Source organism: Zonotrichia leucophrys, chromosome 9, assembly GCF_028769735.1.
Source record: "Zonotrichia leucophrys gambelii isolate GWCS_2022_RI chromosome 9, RI_Zleu_2.0, whole genome shotgun sequence".
NCBI classification, from domain to species: domain Eukaryota; kingdom Metazoa; phylum Chordata; class Aves; order Passeriformes; family Passerellidae; genus Zonotrichia; species Zonotrichia leucophrys.
The window spans coordinates 4,854,483-4,874,133 of NC_088179.1; the positions used below are offsets into that span (position 1 = coordinate 4,854,483).

The 19,651-nt window shown below is 52.3% G+C and overlaps 1 protein-coding gene and 1 long non-coding RNA gene across 5 annotated transcripts; both read left to right on the forward strand.

Annotated features, from left to right (window-relative positions):
• The first annotated feature begins 6,972 nt into the window (after positions 1–6,972).
• On the forward strand, positions 6,973–7,500 carry LOC135451726 (uncharacterized). The gene is made up of 2 exons (XR_010441420.1): positions 6,973–7,086; positions 7,171–7,500. It is a non-coding gene; the product is annotated as an uncharacterized LOC135451726 (long non-coding RNA).
• A 1,915-nt stretch (positions 7,501–9,415) lies between these two features.
• SENP2 (SUMO specific peptidase 2) lies at positions 9,416–18,941 on the forward strand. 4 transcript variants are annotated; one of them, XM_064720665.1, is made up of 17 exons: positions 9,416–9,560; positions 10,649–10,704; positions 11,314–11,444; positions 11,644–11,710; positions 12,365–12,443; positions 13,070–13,199; positions 13,326–13,429; positions 13,832–13,920; positions 14,521–14,578; positions 15,607–15,670; positions 16,020–16,163; positions 16,299–16,430; positions 16,768–16,971; positions 17,074–17,153; positions 17,800–17,884; positions 18,129–18,224; positions 18,725–18,941. In XM_064720665.1, exons 1-17 carry the CDS (start codon positions 9,445–9,447, stop codon positions 18,797–18,799), a joined length of 1,710 nt encoding a protein of 569 aa, XP_064576735.1. In that variant the 5' UTR covers positions 9,416–9,444; the 3' UTR covers positions 18,800–18,941. The 4 variants fall into 4 exon arrangements, with proteins under 4 accessions (XP_064576735.1, XP_064576732.1, XP_064576731.1 ...); XM_064720662.1 differs by having other exon boundaries at positions 9,433–9,560; positions 17,800–17,955; XM_064720661.1 differs by lacking the exon at positions 9,416–9,560 and adding an exon at positions 9,836–9,980 and having other exon boundaries at positions 17,800–17,955.
• The last annotated feature ends 710 nt before the right edge of the window (positions 18,942–19,651 follow it).

The following is a 19,651-nucleotide window of genomic DNA, read 5'->3' on the forward strand; positions in this document are numbered from 1 at the left end:
ATGAGCAGAGTCTGGAAACACTGAGCTAGGCCCAGCACCTTGGGATGGATGGATGGATGGATGGATGGATGGATGGATGGATGGATGGATGGATGGACAGGACTTGGAGAAACGTGGTCTAGTGGAAGGTATCCCTGCCCCAGGCAGAGAGTGGAACAAGATGAGCTTTAAGGTCCTTTTTGACCTAAACCAGTCTGTGATTCTATGGATAAACAGATGGATGGATGGATGGGTGATGGATGGATGGATGGATGATGGAGGGATGGAGGGATGGATGGATGGATGATGGATGGATGGATGGATGGATGGATGGATGGATGGAGAGATGAATGGATGGATGGACGAGGGACAGATAGATGATGGATGGATGGATGGATGGATGGATGGATGGATGGATGGATGGATGAATGGATGGATGATGCACCACTCAAATACACCAAGCCCAGCAGCAGCATCTCCAAAAGGACCCAGCAGTGGCTCTGCTCTGCTCTTTCCTGGATGGATGGGGCTCCCACCTGAGCTCCAAGGGAGTACCCCAGCTCCCCCAGCACCCAGCGTTCCTCTCCTGGCTTGTCCCCTTGGCCTTATCCATGTCTGTGTCACCCTGCTTCCCTTCCTATCCTAACACTGCTCTATTTCTGGCAGCAGGAAACCCCTCCTGGGCTGATAACACTCTTTGAAAAGTGATCTGAAGAGTTTCCTCTCCTTCTTTCTAATACTGGAGGTAAGAAAAGCCTTAACCTTTTGGTTTTCCCAGGAGAAGGTGAAACAGCAGCCGGCCCTGGGGGCAGTGGTGGGGGCACCTTTGGGTGCCTGCAGGGACCCTGTTCCCAGGTGGAGCATCCCGGAGGATGGGGCAGGACCTCGGGGATGTGGCTGGAGGCAGCGCAGGTGCCGCGGTGTCCCAGGCTGGGCGGGGTGACACACGGCTCCGCAATGCCAGACCCTCCCACTGACCTCAGCCCAGCCTTATCGCCGAGGCGGTGGAGCCGGGAGAGGGAGCCAAGAAAATACTCGTGGGATGAGATCACCTCGGCTGTCTTCAGGCTCCCAAAGTGCCTCAGCCCTCGGCCGTGCTGAGCCTGGAAAACTGGGGCATTGTGGGCAGAGGAAGGTGCCTGGCATGGAAGGGAGGTTTGCAGCCTCAGCACATCTCCCGGGGAGATGGTGACACTGATGACGGCATCCCATGACCACTGAGCCCCAGTGACAGTGTCCTGTGACCATGCTGAACCCCTCAAACCTCTCCACGGCAATCTTCCTGCTAAAGCTCCCTCCAGGTACCTGCTTCTTGTGTCCCAAACTCTGGATTCAGAGTGCAGCCAGGAGTTGGAGTTCAAGGAATTGCACAAGTGATGTTTCCCCATGCTAGGATTCCCCAGGCTGCCCCCAAAGGGAATTTCATCCCCACGGGGAGGGAGCCAAGGCAGCACCCCAGCCCTTCCCTGCTCCCACCATCCCATCCAGAGAGACCCTGTCCTCATGGAGAGACCCCCACAAACTGCCAGGCCTGAAGCCAACTCATCCTCCCTGTCCTCTCTCTGAAATCTGCATCATTTTGGGGTGTCCAGGTCTGATTCCCCCTGGGAATGTGTGACCTGGGGTGCTGCTGTGCAGCAGGGTGAATTCCCTCCCCAAAACCCCAACAGGGAACACTCCTCAACATAACTGGAAAAGGCATGGGTGGGATTGGGATGCTCCTGGTTGTGCCAAATCCCCTCATTCTGCTTTGTGCTTTGTGGCTGATATGGCTCTTCCTCGGTGGAGGAAGGAGTGGAAAGATCCCTCTCCACCCAGAGGAAAGGGAAGCAATGGAAAGATCCCTGTCCACCATGGGGAAAGGGAAGGAATGGAAAGATCCCTGTCCACCCAGGGGAAAGGGAAGGAATGGAAAGATCCTTCTCCATCACAGGAAAACCTTGTTAGCCTTGGTGGGGACACAGCTGGAGCAATGAGGCGACCAGGACTGATCCCATCTGAAAGAGCAGCCATCCCCAAGACATTAATCCACCACTGTTCCCATCACTCTGGGCACAGCCAGCTCCTCCACACCTCAGGTGTCTCTCCCAGGATCAGACCCCTGAGATTCCCCTTTTTTCAGGGGGATGCTGGATCTATCCCAGGTAAGGATCACAGAAAGTTGGAGTGCTCCTGTTTCCCCCCACCACTTTCTCCTGGGTCCTCTCCTCTTCTGTAGCTGATCTAAAGTTCCCATATGGATAACCCAGGGCACATCCCCACCCCCAGGACCTCCTGCCACAGTTCTACATCAATCAAACACTCAGGGAGGTGATGCCAAAGCCCCTTCTTAGGAATTTTAAAAGGGAAAAATGTGGCTGAAAACAGGGCCAGGACCCTCCTGTTTCTCATCTCCCCTGCATTTTAATGCCCCTGAGTCATTTCCATTCCTGGATGTTAAATTGTTCTTTTCTGCTTTCCTTTATTCCCCTGTTTCCTGCGAGGGGTTTGTTCCTGACCTGCCAGCCCCAGTGGGACCTGGTCCAGGGGACGCTGAGGAGATGCCAGCAGGGACAAAGGTGAAGCCAGGAGCCACCAGCCCCAGGGGACAGCCCTGCATTTCCATAGCAAAGCCCCTCACTGTTGTTTCGCCGCCTTTGAGGAATTTTCTCTTTTTCCTGAGAAATTCAAAGGGCTGGGTGTGATTTCCTGCCCACCTGGGGAGGCTCCACCTCCTGTCCCGGAGCTCGGTGGGGATGTGGGGGGACACAGAGACACCAGGGAAGTGTCACAGTGCCACCAGCAGCACCTCCTCGCTGATCCCATCTGCCCACCTGAGTCTGGAGCACATCCAGGTGGATGCGTGGGTCTGTGCCCCCTCCCTGGGGCCATGGGGGGGATCTGCACCCCAATTTGGAGCCACCCCTTGCAAAAGGAGGGGGCAGAACTCTCGGGTCTGTTAATATGCCTGTTAATATTCTCTGCCCTGAGATGTGCAGGGTGTCTCTGCTTCAGCCCGCACAACTCAAGAATGGGTCTGGACTCTTCACTTTTTGGTCTTGAGGTTGTTTATTAATTCTTATCTATAAAATTTTATTTCTGCCCAGCCAAGATCTGCTCAGCAGGGCAGCCACAGGCACTCTGGCCACCCTTCCCAGTCCAGCCAAGCTGGGAAGGTTTGGCTGGGACAAATCTCCTCCTTCCCAGCTCAGCCAAAGTGAGAAGATCTGGTTGGAATTAACATCCTCCTTCTCAGCCCAGCCAAGGTGAGAAGGTTTGGTTGGGACAAATCTCTCTTGTCCCAGCCCAGCCAAGTTGGGAAGGCTTGGCTGGGACAAATCTCCTTTGTCCTAGCTCAGCCAAACTGGAAAAGTTTGGTTGAAATAAACATCTCCCCTCCCAGCCCAACCGAGTTGGGAATGCTTGGTTGGGACAAATCTCTCTTTTCCCAGCACAGCCCAGGTGGGAAGGTTTGGTTGGGACAAATCTCTCTTTTTCCAGCTCAGCCAAAATGGAAAGGCTTGGTTGGAATAAATATCCTCTTTCCCAGCCAAGATGGAAAGGTTTGGTTGGGACAAATCTCTCTTTTCCCAGCCCAGCCAAGGTGGGAAGGTTTGGTTGGAATAAACATCCTCATGCCCAGCCAAGGTGGGAAGATTTGGTGGGAATAAGCATCCTCCTTTCCAGCTCAGCAAAAGTGAAAAGGTTTGGTTGGAACAAATGTCCTCCTTCCCAGCCCAGCCAAGCTGGGAATGTTTGGCTGGGACAAATCTCCTTCCCAGCTCAGCCAAAATGGAAAGGTTTGCTTGGAATAAATGTCCTCGTTCCCAGTCCAGCCAAAGTGAGAAGATTTGGTTGGAATTAACATCCTCCTTTCCAGCTCAGCCAAGCTGGGAAGGTTTGGTTGGAATAAACATCTCCTTTCTCAGCTCAGCCAAAATGGAAAGGTTTGGTCCGAATAAACGTCCCCCTTCCCAGTCCAGCCAAAGTGAGAACGCTTGGTTGGGACTCATCTCTCTCTTTTCCCAGTCCAGCCGAGGTGGGAAGGTTTGGTTGGGACAAATCTCTCTTTTTCCAGCTCAGCCAAAATGGAAAGGCTTGGTTGGAATAAATATCCTCCTTCCCAGCCAAGATGGAAAGGTTTGGTTGGGACAAATCTCTCTTTTCCCAGCCCAGCCAAGGTGGAAAGGCCTGGCTGGCCATGGAGCGATTCCCTCCGAGTGGAGCCGCGTGTTTTATCCCGATGATACAATAGAAAATGCCTGTGAAGTCCCGGCCCTCTGGAGCATTTCCTTAGCTCTCTGGAATTTCCGTTTGGTCCTTCCTCTCCCAGGCTCTTACCGAAAGCCGATGTCACCGCACGGCTCTGGAGAGCAGCCAGCCCCGGGGTCCCTGCCCAGGTCCCCACCACCGTGCTGGGCCTTTGCAAGGAGCTCCTGGAGGGTGTCAGCCCCGTCGTGCCCCTTGATTAATCACCAAAGGCCACTCTGCCAATCAAGGAAAGATTTACAAGGCAGGCAGGAAGCTCTTGTTTTTACAGGAGTGCCTCAAACACACGCACACAGTAGGAAAAGCAAACATTCCAGGCATACCAAGGGATCCACGGGATAAAAATTCCCCAAACAGCCCAGATTAAGATACTTGGCTGCACATGGAAACACTAAAACCTGGGCTCAAGGATTTAATTGTCTTATTTAGCAGCGAGCGCTGTGGAACAACCTGAGTGGCCTGGGAACAGCCAGCCCTGGGGGGCAGGGAGTGGGGTCACTGGTGCTGCCCTCCCTACAATAAAGGTCAGGGCTGGCCCCCTCCCCTCTCCCAGCTCCATATGGTCGCCAGAGCCTTGTGGCAGAGTTTAAAGCGAGTTTTTCCTTTGGAAAGGCTCAGCCCAGCTCCTGGGTGAGTCAGGCAGGGTCGCTCTGAATCAACAGAGAGCTGAATCCCAGCACAGGGGAGCAGGGGGAGCCTCTGCTCCAGCTCCAGCCCCGACACCCCCGGGCTCAGAGGGGTGCTCATGGTGCTGTGTCCATCCCTGCCAGCTCCCATCCTGCCCTGAAGGCTCTGGAGTCAGGGGGAACACTCCCATCTTCTCCAGTCCCACGTCTCAGCCCAGGAGAAGCCACAACTTTGCTGTCTGACAGTGACATTTTGGTGTATGGATTTTACAGGGCCATGAGAAAGACTGAAGGGAACTGCTATCCCTGGAAGTGTCCAAAGCCAGGCTGGATGGGGCTCTGGACAGCCTCTTCTGGGGCATGGTGTCCTGTCCCTGCAGGGTGAGAGAGCAAGAGGGCTCAGACATTGTTGTGAGCTGGAAATATCCTCCCTCTGGAAGGGCTGGGGGCTCCCAAATATCCTCCTTATGAAAGGGTTGGGGGCTCCCAAATATCCTCCCTCTGAAAGGCTGGGGGCTCCCAAATATCCTCCCTCTGGAAGGGTATAAAGGCTCCCAAATATCCTCCCTCTGGAAGAGTATAAAGGCTCCCAAATATTCTCCCTCTGGAAGGGTACAAAGGCTCCTCTCTCATCTTTCTGCAAACCACAGCACAGAGAGTGGAACTGGACCTCACCTGTTACAAATGGTTTGTCCACTTCTGCTCCAAATCCAGCTGCCAGTGGTTTGTCCCTGCAGGATGCTCTGTTTGCACTCATGGATGGTTTCTGGAAGAGCAGAGGGACTGGCAGGGAAATAAATCACCTGGTGAAAATGGGAGTTAAAGGGAAGCCTGTGCTTGAGATCACAGAATCATGGAATGTTTGGGGTTAGAAGGGGCCTTAAAGCCCATCCAGTTCCACCTCCTGCCATGGCAGGGACACTTTCCACTGTCCCAGGTTGCTCCAAGCCTTGTCCAACCTGGCCTTGGACACTTCCAGGGATAGGGCAGCCACAAATTCCTCAGGCTACCTGCTCCTTATCCCGAAGTGCAGCCCATGAGTGGAGCTGCCTGCCCCAAAATCTCACCCCAGCCCCTCTCCTGCTGCCCAAGCTTTCCCAGAGTTCCCCATGGCTGTGGGGATGCTCCATGGGATACAGGAGTGGGATCATGGCTTGCATTGCAGCACATCATGTCATTCCTGAGCAGCTCCTTGTGCTCCTCCTCTCTTTCCCCTGCTCATCACCAGCAGCAGTCCAGGACCAGCTCATGGCTGGGGCGTGGATGCAGCCTTCAGCAATTGGTTTTGCCCCACTGGCTTTTATGTGGATGGTTTCAGCATTCTCTGAACACTGCCAGGGCTGTTTTGAGTGTGCAGCCCTTTCCCAGAAGCCAGCACCTTCCCTTTCCAGGGCTTTTCCAAGTGCTCTGAGGCTTCCAGCCTGGCAACTCCCATCTGAAGTCACTGGAGAAGCCATCCCAAGGAAGATGAGCACCACTCACCAGGGATCCAGCAGCTGCTGGTGGAACAGCATAGAGAGTAGCAGGTCTGGAAGCAAGTGTTGGCAAGGACAATCCCTTGGGTCAGGGATAAACTCCCTGGAGTGTGGGGTTCAGGAGAGCTGGTGTCAGGAGGGCCATTGCTGTCACCCAGCCTGGACACTGGGCAGGATGGAGGAGTCTGTCTTCACAGCAGGAGAATTCCAAGGGCTCCCAGTTCTGAGTGGAGATGCCTTTGGGATCTTCCAGGAGATCTCTGGCATCCTGGGCATCTTCTGCCTCCTGGCTGGGAGGGCCTGGGAGTGGCAGGTGGGAAATACTGGGGCAGGTGGAACTTCCATCCCATTCCATCCTCAGAATGGGGTTGGGAGGCCTGCCCAGGCTGCTTCAGCTGCCCTCTGTCCTGCCTTGCCTTTCTTTACTTTACCTTCCCATTCCTCCCCATCCTCTGCCTTTCTTTCCCTTGTTTTCCATTCTCTTACCTTGCCGTCCCTTCCCTTCCCTTCCCTTCCCTTCCCTCCAAGTTAACCCCCTGCCCTGCAGGCACAGCTGTTCCACCTGCACTCACGTAAAATAAAGGGATTTAAAAGACAGATTAAGCCTATTTACCTGTGTATCACTAAAATCACCTGTGTGCCTAGAACCACCCACCACTTCCCAAATTACCTCCCCAGTGGAATTACTTTGTTATCCCAATAATTTGAAACACCAGGTACTGGAACCCCACTGCTGCCACATGGAAGCTGCACTGAAGGTAGGGAGGCTTTGAGCAATGCATAAATAACGAGCCATCATTAATAAATATTTATGGAAATTCTCTGCTCCCCCTCTGCTGTAGGAGATGGGACAGATGTGATCCAGGTCTGTTGAGCAGCCAGGAACTGGATTTTGGTTTGCGTGCATCAAATATCATCACTTTGAGTCACAACACGTCAGTGCTCTGAGCAAGATGCTCAGGGGCAGAATTGGGATGAAGTCATGGAGGGAACCAGCAGCTGCAAAAATACAGGGATTGGGAAACACAGCCGACGTCAAACTGCTCTGGGAAGGCATGGCAGGAATTACAACACAGGCACTCCTGGTGTTTTTTGGGGGAAAAAATAAAAAGGGGGGACTTTTGCTGCACGGAAAGCAATAAAAGAAGAAAGAAAAGAAGTAAGTTCTCTCAGTCTGGTGGCGTTGTTTTAATTAAAGTTTAATTTATTCATGTGTTTGGTTATTGGTGTTTCAGAGACTGTGATAGTCTGCACATCAACACTGTGGAAGAGAGAACCAGCTCATGTAATTTCACATTCGTTATCCTGTGTTTGGGATAAACTCATTCCAGCTGCACAGGTTACAGGGACGTGGATGTGCACTGATCCCTCCCACCCACGGACCTCACGAAAATCCAATCACAGGCGTTAAAAACAATTTGTCAGCCCTAAAATCTTTCTCCTTCCACTGTCCCGGGAGGATGAGGAAGGGATTGAGGGCGGCTCTGCAGGTCCTGCGTGGGGCTGCCGTGCCCTCTGCTGGGCTCCGCATCCAGGCTCAGCCTCCTGAAAATTAAACCCCCAAAATAACCAGGAAGGTCTGTTTAATTGTGAAAAAACGCATTTTTCACATTAATTAACGCAGACGCCACCCTCGCTTAGATTCCCTGCGGAACCTCCTGCGGGCAGAGCTGCCCCAAAACTCTTCAATCTGCCCCTTTTCCTCCCTGCTTTCTTTCAAATAGGCTTTTTGCTCCTGAGAAAAATGCTGGAACCAGCTTGCAGCCAACAGGAAAAGCATTAAAAACCCCTTTTGCCACCGAAATTCGGAAATAAAACTAATCACCATCGCAGTATTAAGGAGCAAGCATTATTGCGCGGCTGGCTCAAGTTGCTACACGCGTTTGTTAGCCAGGAGATACCAATTTATCAGCAAAGTGTTGCACATTCCCGGGCGATTTGTTACTTTTAGGGCCCCTTAACTGGGTTGGGCTCCCAAAAAGGTTCCTTCTCCGTGATGGGCAGCACAGGGACCATTGGCGCCCCATCATCGGGAATGACCCAGCTGCGCCGTTCCCGGGGCGCCGCCCGCACCTCGCGCTGGAAGCCGCGGCTCGAGCCGCTCGGTCGCGGGTCAGTCGCGACAGCAGCAGCGGGCGAGGGCGATGCCGAGCAGCGGGACTCACGGATGTGAGCCCAGCGCCGCTCGGTGAGCGCCGGGGAGGGGATTCCGCAGTGGGGGCACACAGGGGCCAGTCCCTGCTTTGCCTGGTATGCCGGGGGTTCTGCCGCTCGGGAAAGCACCAGAGCTCCGGGAAATGGCCAGCGAGTCCCAGCGCCCCACAGGGACCCGCGGCGAGTCGCCACCAAAACCCGAGGGCCGAGTGCCGGAGCAGGGAAAGCTGAGTGTGCCAGGGCAGAAACTCCTGATCCCGCAGTGGGACAAAGCTCTCGACTCTCTGAGTAGGGAAACCTCTTGCCTCTAGGAGAGGGCAAAGCCCTGACCCAGCCGTGGTAACGCTGGGGGAGAGAAAACGGGGCAGGAGCAGAATGGGCAGAAATGGCCCAAATTGTGGCCAGGGAGTGTTGTAGAACACGCGCGCACGTGGCTCCGGGAGGGGCGGGGCGAGGCCAACAGGGGGGGGCGTGTGTGATGTGGGCGGGTCCACCAGGGGATGTGGGCGGGTCAGGCAGGACTGTGGGAGGAGCTGTCGGGGGCGGGGCGTGTGTGTCTTTGGGCGGAGCCATAAGGAAAGTGGGTGGGGCATTTGTGGCCGTGGGTGGGGCGTTTGTGGCTGTGGGCGGGTCCATCAGGGCTGTGGGCAGGGGGCCATAAGTATTATGGGCGGGCGTGGGTGGCTATGGGCGGGAGTGGGTGGCTGTGGGCGGGTCCATTTGGGCTGTGGGCGGGTCCTTCAGGGCTGTGGGCGGGGCGTGTGTGGCTGTGGGCAGGTCCATCAGGACTGTGGGCGCGGTGTGTGGGGCTGTGGGCGGGTGCATCAGGGCAGTGAGCGGGGCGTGTGTGTCTGTGGGCGGCTCCATCCGGTTTATGGGCGGGGCCCCGTGTGTCCGCGGGCGGGGCGTGGCCGCCGTTGGCGGCGCGGGGCGGGGCCCGGCGCCGGAAGTGCGCGCGGTCCATGTACCAATGGCTGCTCGCGGTCCTCCGCGCCCTCCGCGACGCCGCCCGCCAGGCCCCGGCCCCGGCCCTCGCTCTCAGCCCGGAGCCGCCGCGCCGAAAGAAACCGGCCCCCAGGTCAGCCCTTCCCGCCGCGCTGCTGCCCCGCCGCTCGGCCCGGTCAGCCCCCTCACGGCCCGGCGCTCCCCGTGGGGGTGTGGGCAGCCCCTGATTAAGCCCAGGTGTTGCCCATGAGGCGGCCCCCAGGTGCGGGGCTGATTGTGGGTCGCACGCACCGGTGCTCGCTGGCTGTGGGTCCCAGGTGTTCCCAATAATCCCTCATTCCCTTTCCGCCGGCACGGGGAGCGGGGCTGGGCATTTAGGGCCGGTGTATTGGGGAGCAGGGCACACACACACAGCCGTGGGGATGGGGGGTAGGGGTCACGCCATGGATCGAGGCTGTGGCGTGGATAAAAGGACGGTGCCTGCCCACATGTTAATCATTTTGCTGCTGGGGGCGATGGCCGAAGCCCCTGGGTGCCTGCTGCTCTGTGGGATGTACGGACGGCACTGTGTGCTCTGGGGCTGGGGAAGGCGGCTGCTCCCTCCCTCCCTCCCTCCCTCAGTGCCCCATGACAGCGACAGAGAGCAGGGAATGTCTCTGCAAGGAGCCCCGTGTTGTGCCCGCAGTTTGCACCGAGGAGCAGCTCGGAAGGAATTAGCTCTTGGTGGGGGGGGGAGTAAAAATAGGAACGTTCTTTGTGTTCTGTTCCTAAAGGAGACGTTTTTACTGGACTTAACGATGGTGTCAGCTGGTGAAAATCCTTGGGTGGGAAAGGGTGAGGCTGGTGATTGTTTCAAGGGTTTGTCCCCGAGCTGACTCAGCAGGAAGCTGCTGGAGTGGATGTGAGCAGGGCTGGTATTCCCACCTCGCATTTCCTGTTCTGCCCAAACTTTCCTTTGGGTGGTGTGAGCTTGGATGGCTTAGTGACCTCTGGAGTGCTTCTTTCCTGGAGGAAAAGGGGAAGCTTTACATGCTAAGGCTTTTTTTGGTGGTAGGGGCAAACACAAAGCACGTGGAGGCATTAACAGAAGGAGAAAAAGAGGCCTGATCTGCTTTAGTGGGGTGATCAGCTCTCTGGGAGGTGATGCTGGGGAAATAGGAAAGCCCCCTTTGGAAGCTGAGTTGTGCTTGCAAAACATTGTTCTGTCTGTTCTTCCCCCAGTGTTCTGTCACCTGTGGAAGATCCTGAGGAGATCCCTGCAAAGAGGCCAAAAACAGGTATTGCCTCTCACAGAGAGGTTTCATATGCCTGATTTTTGGGTTTGGGGTACCTTGGGGAGCTCTGGATTTTGTACTTTAGGAAGCTGTGGGTTTTTGAGCCACTCCTGTGGCTGGAGGGACCTGGGCCCATCGATGATGTGGCACTTGGTACATGTGGCAGTGGTGGCCTTGGCAGTGCTGTGGGAACTGTTGGACTTGATGCCCTTAGAGGGTTTATCCAGTCTTGATGATTCTGAGATTTTCAAGCCAAGTACAAGATGGGAGATCCTGGTCAGGTGAAGGCAGGAAGAGAAGCAGGGAACAACTTTCCATCCTGGGAGGGCCATGGATAAATCCTGGCAGGGCATATCCCAGCTCTCCCTGGCACTGAGCCCTGCAGGGCAGCACAAAGAGCATTTTCAGTCAAGGCTGTTGCTGTTCCATGGGGGGTGTGGAGCTCCCTGATTCCTGCTTGGGGGAGTGGGGGTGCTGCTGGACTGTTGCAGTGTTGTTGAAATGAGCTTTCTGCTCCACATGGGATCAAGGAGCTGGGCTGGGGTGGAAGCAGAAGTCCCAACTCCTGTTTCCAGTCCCATTCCTTATGGCCTGATGGTGTGGTTTTTCCAGAATGTCTCTCTGGGACTAACAAGGAGCCTGAAGAGGTCTCTGTGGCTGCCAAGTTGCCACAGAAGGCAACAAGTAGAAGCCAGGAGACTGAAGAGAGAGGTGACTTTTTCTTCTCTGAGTCTGAAGATGAGGTGAGCAAGGATTTTGAGCAGGTCTGGGACCCCATGTTACAAAAGCGGTGCCATCAGTGCCCCTGCCTTCTGCTGCACCCCCATGGGCAAAACCATGGGCTCTGAGTCAGAACACAGCTGACTGGATTTCAGGAAGGGGAGGTGCTTGCTTGGATTCACATTCAGGTTATGCTCACCCTGGTACTTGCTTTTATTTCAGGTTGTGTACATTTCTTCTGACTCTTCGTTTGTAGCATCTGCAGAGGATGAGGACGCAACAGAACCTGGTAGGGCTGACAGCAAATCCTTTACTTGTTCCTTTCTCCTGCTGCTCTGGGGGCTGGTTGCTGAAGGCAAAATATCTGGGTAGCACCCAGGAATAGTGGAGGGTCAGCTCTGTTTCTTCCCTGCATCCTCTATTGCTTCTGGATTGGAGCCAGGGCTGGGAACAGGCTCCCCAGGGAATGGGCACAGCCCCAAAGCTGCCACAGCTCCAGGAGAGTTTGGACAACACTCTCAGGGATGCCCAGGGTGGGATGGTTGGGGTGTCTGTGCAGGGCCAGGGGTTGGGCTGGATGATTCTGTGGATCCCTTCCAACTGGGATATTCAGTGGTTTATCCCAGGATGCTCATGTGGTTGTGGATCCTGGATATTAACTGCCTTGGATGCAGTTCTAGTGTGTCCCAGTGCTGGCTTGCCAGAAAGAAATTGTTGTAAATGCTGATTTTAGGTAGCAGAGCCTCAGAACCCTTTTGTATTAAGTGTAGGCTGGCAATATTCTGTAGTTGCCAATATGAAAATATCCTGAAGCAACATAACACAAATAATACTAGAACTTGAGGGATGAAATGAGAGTAATTTGTCTTTGGTGAAGCTCTTTAAACTCCTATAACTCCTGTTTTCCTGACCACTTGCTGAGGCTTGTGCTCTTCTCCCACAGACAAAATGCCTTGTGATGCCAGCCCGTGCATGACTGAGGAATCACCATCCTTTCTTTGTAAGAGAGTTCCATATCTGAGGTAAAAAACCTTCTGTTTTCTTCCACTTCTGCTTTTTAGGGTTTCTTGCCTTTCACTTTCATCCTTGAACTTCCTCTGTTGCCCAACATCCATATTTGTGTCCACAGAGCAACATTTTTCCATGTTCTGTGACTTGTCCTAGCTGCCATACTGAGTTAGATCTTAGCTATGTTCTTGTCTTTGACCAATTTTAAACTTTCCCTTTAAATCCAAACAGTTGATGGACTCAGGAGATCAGAGAAAGATGAACAAGTTCAACACTCTCACCTCCTGTGGTAGGAGGAAGTGTTGAACTTGGGAAGAGGCTGAGACCAGGAATGCTAACAGAAAAAAACTACAACTACACAAAAAAAAATCCCCAAAAACCCTAGAGAATTTCCATTTCCCCAGAGAATTTCCATTTCCCCAGGGAATTCCATTGGGAAACCCTTTTATGTTTTTCCTTTAAGAGTGGTCAGCTACTGCCACAGCTCACCTAGAGAGATGTTGGGAAAACACTCCCCAACATGGTCCTGGCAGCCTGCTGTTCCTCCTTGAATCAGGAGGTGCTAATTAAAACCTAATTAATAAATCAGGAGCTTTGAATGGTCTCTTAACACCATTTCTTCTGCCTTTGTTGTTTGCAGCCTGAGTAGGAATAACCACATCCGAGCTGCTCCTGAGAGCCCTGTCACACCCAGGCCCCCCATCAAGGAGCCAGGTCCCCACGCTCCTGGAGTCAGTGGCACCAGGAGGCCTTTGTGTGCTGCTGAAGAGGTAAATTGGGGAGCAGGGAATTGTTTTGGGATGAAACAGCTGTGGAGTTCCTGTACAGTTAGGCTGAGACAAAAGGAAGAGCTGGGAATGCTTGCTAAAGTCTCTTTTTTCCTTTCTTTCTGCAAGGATGTTCAGCAAGCAGAAAATAAGAAATACAAAGAGCTCTTGAGTCTGTTCAAAGAGAAATATTCTGGAAGACTTCCTTCTCGACGATCAGCAAGACTCAACAAGTAATTATGAGCAAAATAACCCTTAACTTTCTGGGGGTGAGTTTGTCGTGTGTGGAAGGGGAGGAGAATTGATCTTTCCTACTCTCAGGGTTCTGGGCAGAATCAAATGTAATGATTGGAAAAGTGGAGACAGAAAATTTGACTTGTATGTTCAGTATGCCTGAGCTGAGAGTGGCCAAACTTCTGGATGTGAACTCCTCAAAATGCCCTTTGCATCTTGTCATGGAACCAGTGACAGCATGGCTCTGTTAAGGATTAAACAGCCTAATTTTACTTTATATATTTCTGTTGCTTTCATTTAGCCAGTTGTGTACAAATAGCCGTGTGCTCTGCAGTGAATTGAGGTGCACTGGTAACAAATCACCTGTAAAAACTCTGTCCTTTTCTTCTGCTACACCCAAGAGTTCAAACCAAGGAACCAGGGATGACTGGGAGTCCCCTGAAAGAGCAAAAACCCAGAGGTGCCTCTCCACCTGTGCCACAAAGGACCAGTGAGTATCCCCAGGGCTGCTCAACTCTTGGTACAAGTCCAGCCCAAACAGGGCATTTTCCTCATTATTGGCTAAATTTGGTTTGTGAAGGTTTTACTGAGGGGCAAGAACTGGTTTAAAAATGGTATTTGGGAGCTGTGGCAGTGCAGTTTGTAGCTGGATGTGACCCCACTGCACAGGAGAAGGTTGTAGCACCTGTTTTACCTGCTTTTTTTTGTACAAGGGGAGGGGGATATTTGACTCTGCACCCTCAGAACTGCACTTTATCCCTTTTTAGTGCTAGACAGGACTAATTCCATAAAAGCAGAGCTTCCAAAACAAGTAACCTGATTACTTGTATATTTAATATTGCCCCAGGGTTTTTTTTTTCCCCTGTTCATTACTTAAACACTTTTTCATCACTAATTCTTTCATATCTTGGACTTTGTGACATGATCATATGGGGATTAAAATGATTTCTGAGCAGGTGCCAGGGTTTGAACTTCTGAGTTGAAAATGCTGATGAAATGTCTGTGATGTCACCCAGAAACTGAGAGCTCTGTGCAGCTGCTGGAATGGGAAATCACCTCCCTGTTCTCATATTGCTGCTTCTCCCTGCAGGTGTCAAACATGGGGATGTTTTCAGCCCCCAGCTGCCTCAGAGGGGTGTCATGATCAGGTGAGAGTCTCTGCTAAGCATGGCTCTTGTTTCTTTTGGCTCTGTCAGCCTCCAGAAGCCCAGTCCTGTTCAGTGTCTCAGTGCTGGGGGAGAGGAGCAGCTGGTTTGAGGAACTGCTCACAGCCAGTTGTCCCTCAAATCCAGCTGCCCTGTCACAGCTGGGCAGCTGTGGGATGTGCTGGGTGTTTTTTGGGAGAAGGAAGTGGGGGTTGACAGCCCAGGTTGTCCCTGGATTTGCAGAATTGGTTTTTGCTCCCCAGAGTCTTTCTGCCACACCATGAATGAGCTGGCTTTGCATTTCCTGTGCATCCTGAGCAAAAGGAGTAGGGAGCTTGTAAAACCTGGGGGACTGAGGCAGATTTTGAGGCTTGCAGGATGCCTTGGGTTGGAATGGATCCAAAAGGGAGCACTGCTGTCCCTCAGGGGACAGTGAACTCTGTGGTGGCAGGATGGGAGTGCAGGAGTGAAGGGAAAGGGACTTTGGGCTGCAGCTCCAGGAGGAATTTTGCTGTGGCAGCCTCGTGCCATCCTCTTCCTCCTCTTAGAGGGCAGATGGGGGCAGAGAGAGGTTTGGTTGTGTCAGATGTGGTTTGGGGTGATTTTGTCCCTGTTCTCTTTCCCCCTTAGACACGAGCACTGTATTGAGCTGTGCATTTGTCTTGTGTTAAATTGTCACTGTCCCCTAAGCTCAAGGGAAGAGGGGAAGTAACTGGTGGAGTGGCATTTGTCACCAAGAGATCACAAAGCACTTGATAAAGGAAGTGCTGGTTGCTTCCCTGTTTTCCAAAGATTAAAACTGAGGAAAAAAAAAAAAGGAGTTTGGCACCTGATGGTGGAAGAAAGTTTGTGAAGCTTCCAGCTCTTCTTCTGTCCTGGTCTGGCTGCTACAGAAGGAGTGGGGAAGGAGACAAATGTTGTCATGTGTCAGAATCAACCTTGAAAAAGCATTTCTTGTGCAGAAGGTGAATTTTGGAGAATTTCATGGGGCAGTGTGGATATCCAGCTCATTTCTCTTTCTTTTCTTACAGTTACTACACACCCCCAGAAGACTCTCGTGGTCAGGGAAAACGAGAGAAACAAGCTGCTTCAGTGGTAAGCTTGAGTTAGTCACTGCTTCACTTGGTTTTCTGGAAAATATAACTTACCTCTGCTCAGGACTGAGATCCAAAATAAAATTTGAAGGGTGGAAATCAGAAATACTTACCTTGATCTCAGCTTGATACCTGCATGTGAAGGTTGTGCTGGGGATGTTAATCCAAGCCCAAGGAAAGCCCTGCCTCTCTGGGCACAGTTGGAATGCAGTCACCAATCAAATGGGACTTTGGGGATGGCTGCTGGGATGTGTTTACACAACCCTTCACAGTTTCTTGCAGGATTCTCTGCCCTGTCCCCCCAGCAACCCCTTGTGCTTTTCTCTGATTTCTGTCCTTGTGCCTGGCAGGGCCAGCGTGAAGCCGAAGTCCCCCAAAGAAAGTTATTCCAGTTCCATGTGACACCTGTCCTGTCCAAAGACCTCTTCTTTGTGGACAGTGAGCCACTGCCTTGCCTGGAAAAGCCAGGAGATGATCTGGCTCCACTGACAGAGGTACCTGTGCTTAGCAGCAAGCCAGTGCTGGGGCAGGTTCAGCCTGCAAGGCTCCTTGCTCTGGCACTGCACTTGGAGCCTTCTGGGGGGCTGGCGTGCTCCACCAGCCCTTCCCCACTGAATCCTTTCTTCCAGGCCATGGAGAGCGAGATCTCTGCTGCCTTTGACAGTGGTGAGCCTGAGGACATCCTGAGCAGGGCCTTCAAGCTGACTGTCACCCGTGAGGACATCTGCACCCTGCAGCCCCTGGGCTGGCTCAACGACAGGGTATGGGATCCTGCACTTGCTGGGAAATCCCCCCTCCCTGGGCTGCTCCAGGAGCTCCACTGCAGAGCCCAGAAATAGCTGTGCACTCCTTATTTTGGGTACTGTGTGGGCTGCTGTTTCTGGAAGCTTTCACTTGCATGATGCAGCTCCCAGGAGTCAGTCTGGGTTATCAGAGTGGGTGTGGGGGCTTTAACCAGCAGCACAAGTCCTCCAGTGTGAAATTCTGGGAGCAAAAGCTGCCAAGCTGGAGTTTTCTCAGCTCAAGGGTGGCCAGCAAGGACAGGTTGCTGTCTTTTTAATTTAGTGTCTTATCTCACTTTGCCTCTCTCTGTTCCAGATCATGAATTTCTACATGGGTCTTCTTGTGGAAAGAAGCAAGAAGGAAGGATATCCAGCAGTCTATGCTTTTAATACCTTCTTTTATTCTAAGCTGAGCTCTACTAGCCACAAGGGAGTAAAGAAATGGACTAAAGATGTGGATATCTTTGAGCACGATGTCATCTTCGTGCCTATTCACCTCAGAATTCACTGGACACTGCTGGTGAGTCAAACTGGCTTTTTATTTAGGGGATGGGGAGGACAAAATTAGCAAAGTCCTTTAGTGTTTGAGGTGTGCTTTGTCTAAGTCACCTTTTAACCCCAGGTCATAGACCTCCGAGAGAAAACCATCAAATACTTTGACTCCTTGGGACAGAAAGGAGACCACATTTGTAAAACTGTCTTGTGAGTAGCTGCTTTTGCTTCTTTTATCCCTTCTGGTTGTTTTTGAGGCATTTTCTCCTCTCCATGTGAAGTGTTTGTGCCCTGTCCCATGGTGCTGCTCACTTTGTACATCTTCTGTTGTGCTCAGTGTTTTGAATCCTTCAGAGTGTCAGAGGTGCCGCACATCCTGAGTGTCTTTGTCACTAAAAACCCTTCATCCAGCAGCTTTGTAGGGTGAGAGCAGGAGAGCAGCCTCACAAAGACAAATCCCAGAATCACTGAGGTTGGAAAAGCCCTCCAGGATCACTGAGCCCATCCCATGGCTGATCCTCACCTTGTCACCAGCCCAGAGCCCTGTGCAGAGCCTTCCTGCCCTCCCCACTCCCACCCAGCTTGGTGTCACCTCCAAAGGCACTGAGGGTGCCCAGTCCCCTCTTCCAGGTCATGGATAAGGACATTACACAGGGCTGGGCCCTGGGGAGCCCTGCTCACACCCCTCACTGTGTCTCTAAAATGGGAATTTTCCCTCCACATTCCTTAAATCCTCTGCTGTGAGGATCCTCTGGCATTTCACTGCAATTTATCTTCCTGACACCTTTCAACAGCTTTTTTTGTTGTTGCCCTAAATCAGGGAGATGAAAAGTGATTTTTGTGTTGTTTTCAACAGAAAATACCTGGAAGAGGAAAGCAGGGAAAAAAGAAACATTGAATTGACTGCTTCTGAGTGGACTCTTCACAGCATGGGCACAGAGGTATGGGAGCAATGCCTGGATTTGGAATGGGAACTAGAACTCCTTGTCACAGAGGATTTAACACTGCCCAGGCAAGCAGAGGGAGATGATGTGCAGTTAACTGGGATTGTTCCTTGGGTTTGGGAGTGGTAAATGGATTATAGAAATAGGTTTGCAGGAGTAGGTGTGGGTCAAATGTGTGCTACAGCCAGATTGCTGTTCTTTCAAGACAGATAAAAATTCTCCATGTTTTTGTATTCCTCAGGAGATCCCTCAACAAAACAATGGAAATGACTGTGGAGTTTTTGTTTGCAAATTTGCCGATTTCATCTCCAGAGACAAACCCATCATCTTCACCCCGGTGAGAGGGGGGTGTAAACAGCTCCAGCCTTTCCCACACCCATGTGGGAGCCAGGGAAGCTGCACAGCAGCTGGGGCAGGGGCTGAGGGTTGTTCCTCATGTCTGGTGTTTGATTCTTGGGCAAGATCATGGAATCATGGAATCCCAGGGTGGTTTGGGTTGGAATGGACCTTAAGGACCATCTCATTCCAATGCCAGGATGGTGCAGCCAGGGGTTTAGGATATCTGGCCTTTGTAGCTCTTGGTGAAATAGGTTTCTCCCTTGGAAAACTTCCCCCTGGTTATTTACCAATGTGCTGATATTTCAGGGACATTTAATAAAGAAATGTGGGTGTTTTGTTGGGTGGTTCTGTCACCCTGGTGTGAAACCCGCCTTGTACCCAACTGGCAGGTGCTCAAAAGCAGCTTCCCACTCAAGAATTCCCTGGGTGTTAATGGAGCTTTCCTGCCTCTTTCTCCCCTGGCTTCCCATGTGATGGATTTTTCCTGTTTCTTTTCAGGAACACATGCCTTATTTCCGCAGGAAGATGGTGTGGGAAATAATCCATCAGCAGCTGCTGGGAGACATGCACTGATAGGGAAACACTGTTCTGTGAAAGAGTAGTATTTATTTCTTATTGTTTAGGTAAGACAAGATAAATATTAACTTATGTAAGAGCCTTATTGTATGGGAGGTTACTTGTTAATAGAGTAATTTATTTTTTAATTGAAAACTGATCTGCTGTCTCTGTGCGGTTTTTAACTTGCTCCCCATCTGAAGAACCGGGGCTGTCTCCTCTCCTGGTGGCCCTGGGGACATCCCTGTGCTGCTCCTGACCCAAAGACCCACAAGATCCCTGCAGAGGGGCTTTGTCTGTATCTGCTTTCACTGATTGTGCCAGATTGAACCAATCTCAGGGCAGATTCTCCCAAGAATGAACAATTCCAAAGACACTCGTGTTTTATCCTTACAAATAATTAATTGGGGATAATTAATCTTCCCTGAGGATGCAGAAGATCTGAGCATGAGGATGCAGCAGCTGGGAGTGTTTGAGGTGTCCTTTCCCCCTTCCCTTTGGTTCCTCCTGTTTGGGGCTGCAGTTTTGAATGTCCCAGCTGCCACCAGAGCAGCATTCCCAGTGCTGGAGGGGTGGGAGGGAAGAGCTTGGCTCTGGAGCTCATGGAGAGGAGTCCCTCATTGTGGCACCTGTCAGCATCCCAGGCAGCCCCATCCTGCCCCCAAAGGCCATCCCAACGCCATTTAGTGCCTTTCCCAATGGATATTCCATCCAGGGAGGGAGAGGTGGCTTTGTGATGGCCACACTTCCCAGGTCCCAGGGTAAAACGACACCTGGCACTGCCTACAACGCCATCCAGCCCTTCCCTCCCTGGCAGCAGGGAACTGGGCACCAGAGAGGAACTCCCAGCCGTGACCACCACAAGGAACC

What these genes read in the sequence shown, in the direction of transcription:
- SENP2 (XM_064720661.1), top strand. Translation starts at nt 9,850, where the DNA reads ATGGGGGGTAGGGGTCACGCCATGGATCGAGGCTGTGGCGTGGATAAA. An exon ending in TGCAAAGAGGCCAAAAACAG is followed by an intron (nt 10,705 to 11,313) that starts GTATTGCCTCTC and finishes TGGTTTTTCCAG; the next exon opens with AATGTCTCTCTGGGACTAAC. An exon ending in ACCTGTGCCACAAAGGACCA is followed by an intron (nt 13,921 to 14,520) that starts GTGAGTATCCCC and finishes TTCTCCCTGCAG; the next exon opens with GTGTCAAACATGGGGATGTT.